This window comes from Euphorbia lathyris, chromosome 5 (assembly GCF_963576675.1).
Source record: "Euphorbia lathyris chromosome 5, ddEupLath1.1, whole genome shotgun sequence".
Taxonomy (NCBI): domain Eukaryota; kingdom Viridiplantae; phylum Streptophyta; class Magnoliopsida; order Malpighiales; family Euphorbiaceae; genus Euphorbia; species Euphorbia lathyris.
In genome coordinates this window covers 61,099,117-61,107,711 of record NC_088914.1, presented here as the reverse complement: position 1 = coordinate 61,107,711, position 8,595 = coordinate 61,099,117, and the positions used below count along the sequence as shown (strand labels likewise).

The following is an 8,595-nucleotide window of genomic DNA, read 5'->3' as shown; positions in this document are numbered from 1 at the left end:
ACTTATTAGTCCCTAATAAGGTTAGATTAGTTCTAATGGGGGGGTGGGGGGTGGAAGGGTGAATAGAACTATTGGTCAATTTAAATCTTTACTAATTTTCCTCTTTTTATTCAATAACAACACAAAGGCAACTCGCGGAGTCAGAGGCAAGTTCAGTCTATTGAGCTTGTTCTACTTCTGATACTTGCGCTTAGAGGACTTCTCGTTTAACATAGCTTCTGAAGATCCTTAAGATTGATATTATATGTTGTACATAAAATATTCAAAATGATCTGAGTGAGATAAATAGTCAGAATATGCAATATTCAGAAGTAATAAAGGCAAAGTAAGAGAAAAAAGTTACTCAGCAGATTTATACTAGTTCGCCCTCCTGCACACGTCTAGTCCTCAAAATTCCACCTTCTTAACTTTAATCCACTAAAGAACTCTTTTACAGGTAGAGCACAAACATTTTACAATAGTCAGAGCCTAAGTAAACTACTATTCTTTACTTATAATCACTTAACTATCTCTCCATAGTTACTTGCCTACAACCGGATCAATAACAAAGCTTCTGGTTTTACAATAGAAAAGATTCTGACATGAAAATCAATTGAGCTAATCACTCTCTATTTTGATTACACAAATATGGAATTGATGTGTATAGCTATTTACTCTTTGTTTTTCACTTGTATGGTTTATCTCTTTTTCGCGTGAAGATCAAGTGTGAAAAATGTGACTTGACTTGAAGTTAGCTTTTATAGGTGAAGCTTTTAAACTTATCTGTTTGAAATAAAGAGAGCCGTTGTGCACAAAACGTCTTTTTGTCTTGCTTCTGACTTTTGTGCCAAATTAGGCATTTAAGGAAAGTTTTTGTTTCTAAATCCAGTCTTTTGTCGATCGTTGAGATGCGTGTTCAATGATCTTCTTCTTACTTCTGGCACCGCAATTTTACAAGTTGCGTCTTTCCTTATTTGGGTGATGGAAAGACACATGTAACTGACAGGGTCTTCTGTCTTGAACCAGTTTTGGCTTAGGCCATTAATTGCATCAAGGCTTTTGATTGCTTGTGTATTTATGTTTCTAATAATTTTAACACTTAACAAACATATTTAATTTTACTCTAAATTTTAATACCTTGGGATCTTATTCATTAACTGTGATTTTTATCATAGTAAAAAACTTAACATAAATTGTGTTTCAACACTTCTTGCATCATATACCCGTCTCATTCAATTCGCGTGTACCATTATCCATTAAGAATCAATATATAAAATAAAATATATTGCAAATTTAACATATTAACAAATTAAACTTTAATCAATTAGGATAAAGTAGCTTAATGGTATGACTCAATAGTTGAAAAATAAAAGCTTGAGATTTTGTGAATCCCACATCTTAATATTTTTTAATATGTAAAAGATTTATGACGGGTAACAGATACCCTGAGTATTTCCTAATGTTTTTTTGAAGAATAAAAGCTTGAGATTTGAATCCCACATCTTAATATTTTTTAATTATAAAAGATTTATGATGGGTAACAAATACACTAGGTATTTCCTAATGTTTTGATATCATAGGTTGAAATCACCCTAAATAAAACCACAATAGCAATAGCCAGCTGAAGTTGAACTAAAACGTTGAAATCTCATTACAAGTTGACATTCAAATGCCCATATCACATCATATTTGACCTGTAAGAAAATATTGTAACCAATATATAGGCTGTGAAAATCTGCCTTGCCGTTTTTCCAACTTCAAAGTCACTCAAACAACAATTGAATAAGAGTGAAAAACGAACATGCCCATTAAATCAGCTGCTCATGCAAGCTAATCTACAACAATTAAAAATTTACAACAAAAACAATCATCCTCCTTCAAAAATTTCCACACTTTGAAATCCACATCTGATCGAATTATAAGGAACTACAACACTTGTTTTTTGCTGGAATTTCTTGTGCAGGACCTGGAATGAGGATTTTCTTGCCAGCCAAGGACGCCGGATTTCCATTAGTCTGATCCTCCCCAGCAGCCAGGGTCTTCTTGTTTATAATGTTAAAGATCTCTGTTAACACTGTCAAGAAGGCATTCTCAACATTTGTTGATTCCAATGCTGAGGTCTCCAAGAAGAAGAGTCCTTCCTTCTGAGCAAATTCCTTTGCATCTTCAGTCGAAACTGCTCGCTGGTTCTCAAGATCAGATTTGTTGCCGATCAGTATTATTACTATATTCTTGTCGGCATGGCCACGTAGCTCCTCCAGCCAGCGGGGTATGTGATCAAATGTTTGACGTTTGGTTATGTCATATACCAGCATTGCTCCAACGGCACCCCTATAGTATGCACTTGTCACTGCTCTATATCTGCTTATTCAACCACATGTGCATTATAAGTTAAAAATGTGCCATAAATATAGCATGAACATGTATTGTTGGTCCATTTGCAAACGAAAATATGGGTCCTAATGGATTTTGAATGATGAATCAGTAATTAGTACATTTGCTGATGGTGTCGTACACAATATACTTTAAAATGATTAAAACCAAGTCATAGCTTTCAGTTTCACACTAAAAGCTATTTCCCCTTTCAGAATACATAACATTACCAGATGCTAAAAGGAGATACTTTAGGATAGAAATTAATTAAGAGATAAATAACAGTTGATAGAGCCAAACTAAATCAAAATTACAGATTGCTCAAATGCTTCAAAACTAATCAGTTTAATACTAGCGTTATCATAACAACTGACTACATTCTCTTAGGATAACCATATGATGGATTTTCTGTTGGATAAAACTTCCATATACAATTAAGATATTCTGTAAATCATGGACTATCATATTAAACTCTAGGCAAAACGCATAATTAAGCCCCCTGAACTTTACTTATTTTAAGGATAAAGCCATTGATCAATTATTTTTCCACATTGAGCTATTGATCATTGATTTTGTCATGGATTCCATAGTTATTAAAGGCGCATGGCGCACTAAGGCGCTAGGGGTCCTGGAGCCTTGGCACATGACTCACGGCAATGGCGCATGCCATAGCGAGACAAGACGCACTTACAAAAATAAAAAATTATAAACTATAAAACTAACATAAAAATGCAATGAATACTAAATCATGACAATATTAAGCATAAATAAGTTTTAAAATGCAAAATAAACCCCATACTAGAAAACTAAAGTTGATTAGTAAATCCTAAGTTCTACTCATCAAAACTCCCCAAATTAATCACTCATGATGAATTTGAATTCCCTTGGCTGTGTTTCTGTTTGAATTCGTTTTCTGTGTTTTGTTCTACTAAACTTTTTCCTCTTATAATAAGATTCTGTGGTTGCCTCCTCTAATTAATTCAAATGTATAATCTTTCTCTTCCTTTTAAATATTTTTTTTTCTCAGTTTGGACCCTTCAGAACACTTGACTGTCAAAAAACCATAAAACTGCCCCTAACTCACCAAGGCGCGCCTTAGTGCGCCTTTGGCAACTGCCCTTGGCGCAAAATGGCGCATGCCATGGCAGTTGCGCCACACAATGGGGGTGTCATGGCGCTAAGGCCTGCGCCTGGTGCGCCTTTAATAACTATGATGGATTCAACCCTTATTTAACTTTTTTGTCGAGTTTGGGCGGCACACATCGTTAGGGCGATTCAGCCTATTGACGTGGACAAATAAAAATAAGACTTTATTGACTAGGATAGATAGAGAGTAAAAAGTAAAAAGAAATTACACAAATCAATTTCCGGTAGGTTTTTCCAATCTCAATTTTCTCCTCTCTTCCAGCATTAGAATCACCAAATCGATATTCTCCCCTAACACCAAAATCCATTTCTAGCATGTTCTTCCAAGCTCGATTTCCAGCTTGAAAGAACCTAATGAAAATCGATTTCTATAATTTCTTTTTACTTTTTACTTTTTCTCCCCTAGTCGAGAAAATTATTATTTTTTATTTGTCGACATGTAAGTGAAAATCTCCACGTCACAAACCGAATCTCTCAAAGATCGTGTCGCCCAAACTCGATAGAAAAGTTAAATACGGATTGGATCCATAACAAAATCAATGATCAAGGGCTCAATATGGAAAAATAATTGATCATGACTCCTTAAAACAGATAAAGTTTAAGGGCTTAACTATGTTTTTTTGCCTAAATTCTAATTAGGTGGTCTAACTTGGCTATGGACTCAATGCATGTTAACAAGGTATGAGCTTAATTATGTGTAGATACCAATTGGATTTCCAATCCTGTGATCTGCTATATAGAAACTGCAACACTTAGGTTACAACTATACGAGGATTATAGTTCCTAGGTCATTTGCATACTTTTGTCTACAGCCTATCCATCAATTAATTGCGGACGAGTTACAATCCTAGAAGACCAATCAACTATTATAGTTGTAACTTAAATGTGCAATTACTATTGCGCTCATCACCGAATTCAAATTGTAACCAAATATCTACTTATAACCCAATATGCATTTAAGACATACATAACCCACATTAGATCACTTAATTGAACTTTAATATGATAGCCCAAGATTTACAAAATACCTTAGGGCCGTTTGTTTTACCTACTGTTTGCTGTTTGCTGTTTTACTTACTGTTACGGTTTGCTGTTTGCTGTTACGGTTTGCTGTTACTGTTGCTTTTCAATTCTAAAAGGCAAACATGAGGTCACTAACCAAACACTTAAACTCTCCCTTTTGAAGTGAAAAGGCAAAAGGAGCCTGCAAAGGAGCAACCAAACACCCCCTTAATCAATATACATGTTAAGTCCACATAATCGATTTTGATCCAATGTTTTCTACAAACACAAACATATTAACAATGTATGTGTTTGCACCATAAATATTTTTTTTTGGCTTTTACATATTGTAAATATATTAATCGGTATAAATTAGAGGGCAGGCTCCAGTATTTTAGAGGCCCTAGGCAGGGCCGGTCCTGATTTTTTTTAAGGGTCTAGATGAAAAAAAGAGATAAAGAAGCCCTTAATGAAAAAAAATTGTACTTAAAAGTTAAAAATAGAAATTTGAACATATTTTAAATCTAAAATATCATATTATTTTGTCATTTAAAAAAATTACTATATATACAGTAAAAAACAATTTGAGACCATTTTGGCTCTAGTCCTAGGCGATCGCACTCATGGCCTATGTTCAGGGCCGGTCCATAAACATTTGAGCCTTTTTATGATTTACTGTCCTACTAGATTATAATTTTCATTTTGAATTTGTGAAAATATTCAGCATAAAAAATTTGATCGGTACAGGTTGTTATTAACTCAATATGTTATATTACAAAAAAATTTATTTTTTATTAAATCTCGTCATAAAACTCGAATACCGAGCTCATTCCATATAAAAAAAGGGCGGCCCGGTCGCATTACGCGTCCCCGCTGAGCGAGGGTCCGGGGAGGGGTCCCACCACAAGGGTGTATTGGGGGCAAGCCTTCCCTTGCCAATTTAATTGGCAAGAGGCCGCTCCTAAGACTCGAACCCGTGACCTCAGGTCACACGGCAACAACGTTTTTACCGTTGCGCCAAGGCTCGCCCTCACCGAGCTCATTCCATATAAGCCCAAAAAAATATATATTATTTTTAAGGATAAGAAATGATTTGCGGTGGTCCATAACTATTCGGACCTTCTTATAAATTGTTATCCTACTAAATTATAATTTTCATTTTGATTTTGTAAAAATACTCACCATAAAAAGGGATAAGGTACTAAAATAGGCCTAACGCTTTTTGGAAAGTACCAATTTACGTTCAACGTTCAAAATAACACCAATATAGGCTTAACGTTTACAACATAACATCAATTTAGGCTTAACGTTTACAACATAGCATCAATTTAGGAATTACTAACAGAACGTGACATATCATCCGTTAAGTCTACCAACTCAGTGTCACGTTATAATTTTTTAACATCCTACGTGGCAATTAAAATCATCCAAATTATTGTGCGCTGCACGTGATCCCCTAATTCCACCTCATTCCTTACATCGATTTCCCAGGCTCATCTCTCTGTCGATTCAAAGTGGAACATTACATTATGATAAAAATGAAGTTGGAACTTTTAAACATACAGTTAGAATAGTTTCTAATTATAGTTTCATATTCTATCATTTGTTGTTGTTCAAAGGACATGAATAAAAAGGGAGGGGTTACATGATAAATGATAAAGTGTGATCTGATGATGTACCTTCCCTTTTACTAACTTCAAAATCTTTTTTCTCACGTGAAACTAGCATAAGACATGGTTGTAGACAATCAGAAATGGTTAGGGTTAAGGTTCAAAGGAAGAAGATGAGAGAAGGGAAGAAGATGAGAAGAGGGGGAGCATGGAAAGTCGCAAAGATTGAATGAAAGATTTGAATCGATAGAGAGATGAGCGTGGGAAATCGATGTGAATGAGATGGAATTAGGGGGTCACGTGCAGTGCACAATAATTTGGATGGTTTTAATTGCCACGTAGCATGTTAAAAATTGTGATGTGGCACTAAGTTGGCAGTCTTAACGGATGACGTGTAACTTTCTGTTAGTAATTCTTAAATTGATGTTATGTTGTAAACGTTAAGCCTACATTGATGTTATGTTGTAAACGTTAAGCTTATATTGGTGCTATTTTGGACGTTGAGCCTAAATTGGTACTTCCCCAAAAACCTTAGGCCTATTTTGATACCTTATCCCCCATAAAAAATTTGATGGATACAAGTTGTTATGTAATTAACTCTTATATATAATTAACTCAATAGCATGAGTAAATTAGTGAAAATTAATTGTGTCCTAAAATATATTGTAACAAGTAAATCAATATATATTAGTCATTTTAGATTGAATATATATTAACATTTTGGTTTGAGGAAAAAATTAAAATTATAAAAAAATAATTATTAAAATTATATAATAATAATAATAATAAAAACAAAACATATGAAAAATAAAGAGAAAAGAATTTTATGTACTAATAAAAAACATATTCTTCTTGTTACTAAGAAAATCAGGAATAAAAGAAAATGGAAAATGATTCCCAAAACATACAGTTTTGGGAATCAAACTCACACCCTCACAAATAACTCCACAATGCCTTTACCATTCAACCTAGTAATACATTTTGTTATATATTCAAGTCTACATATTTTTAACCATTGCAATTTTAATAATTATCAAATTTGAAAAAAATTCCGATCGGAGGCCCTAGGCGGCCGTCTCCCCCTAGAGCCGGCCCTGATAAATTACATACAAGTAGATTTTCCACGAGTGAATATCATGGGAAAGCTACTTTCTAGGATGAAACTCAGGGAAAACCTAAGGTAAATCAAAGGGAAATCAGAGGATCATTTAAGACTTTTAACGTGTCTTTTGTGAGCCAATTAAAAAGCAGGAAAGTTAGAAAGTGTCAAGAGAAATCCATGTGAAAGTGAAAGTGGAGCAGTTATTCAAGACGCGGTTTGAATGTGGAGAACATGACTTAGTGCAAAGAAGCAAGAAGTTACCTCCAACGTCTGTAAAAGGAAGGAAGTTACCTCCAACGTCTATAAAAGGAAGAAATCAAGATGACAACTCAACATACGCTCAAACAAAACTCTAGCAAATTATCTCTAGACTTCGGCAGTCTAGAGTTTTAAGTTTTAGTTTTTCATTTTCAATTTTATTTCTCATCTTTAGACAATCAGTTTAATTTCAATCCAATCACATCATTTCCTTTCAATTTTATTTTGTTTGTTCTTAATCATTTCTGTAAGGTCGTATCGTTTTGATAATCGAATCCTTTCAAATTGATTGCCCCTGGATCTAGTATCAGGTGCCTTCATTCCAATCTCTCACAAATAACATTAATTATAAATAGCATTGAAGTTAAAAGACACAAAAGAAATCGCAAATCGAATTGAACTAAAACAGACCTAGCTCAAACTTGTTGTTGCTCATGAATCACCATGATTAATACAATGATATGCACACAGCACACTTAACACACATCAATCACTCAAAACAAAATAAAGGAAAAAAAGCAAAAGAAGAGTACCGTTCTTGGCCAGCAGTATCCCAGATCTGAGCCTTGACACTCTTGTGCTGGATTACCATTGTCCTCGTCTGGAACTCAACTCCGATTGTAGCCTTAGAGTCTAAACTGAACTCATTCCTCGCAAATCGAGCCAGTATCTGAGATTTCCCCACCGCTGAATCTCCAATCAGCACCACCTTGAACACGTAGTCTATCTTCTGGTTCGGATCTCCGTAACCTCCGCCAGTAGCCATAGCAACTATGCGCGAAGTTTCTTTGTTATTTCAATATTTGTGTAGATCAGAGAGAAGAATACACGGAAGACAGGAGATTACTGTGAAGAAGATCTCTGCCCAAGTCTTTAATAGTCTTCTCCTGCTTCAACTGTTGTGTTGTGTATAATTGAAGCCAAAGCCAAGACTTAATCAATCATCTAAGGGAGATATAATCGTGTGCGGTGCAGTTTATTTATTAAAAATGAACAAGCTTTTCTTTTCATTGCCACGTCAATGGTCTTTTGATTTTGATGACGTGGGATATTAACAATGGCTGTAAATGAAGGCGCATAAAGTTGTGAGTAAGATAACGATAGGAAAATGAAAAATTGGCTGGG

At 34.7% G+C, this 8,595-nt stretch overlaps 1 protein-coding gene across 1 annotated transcript; it reads right to left on the bottom strand.

Annotated features, from left to right (window-relative positions):
• Positions 1–1,606: 1,606 nt before the first annotated feature.
• LOC136228613 (ras-related protein Rab11D) lies at positions 1,607–8,384 on the bottom strand. Its single transcript, XM_066017048.1, has 2 exons — positions 8,004–8,384; positions 1,607–2,340 (listed from the first exon to the last, which is right to left on the bottom strand). The coding sequence occupies exons 1-2, from the start codon at positions 8,234–8,236 to the stop codon at positions 1,896–1,898; spliced, it is 678 nt and encodes a 225-aa protein (XP_065873120.1). The 5' UTR covers positions 8,237–8,384; the 3' UTR covers positions 1,607–1,895.
• Between the last annotated feature and the right edge of the window lie 211 nt (positions 8,385–8,595).

Excerpts from the sequence above, each read along its gene's own strand:
- LOC136228613 (XM_066017048.1), bottom strand. The coding sequence starts at position 8,236 with ATGGCTACTGGCGGAGGTTACGGAGATCCGAACCAGAAGATAGACTAC. Across the intron at positions 2,341-8,003 it reads GATACTGCTGGCCAAGAACG|ATATAGAGCAGTGACAAGTG; the intron begins GTACTCTTCTTT and ends TTGAATAAGCAG.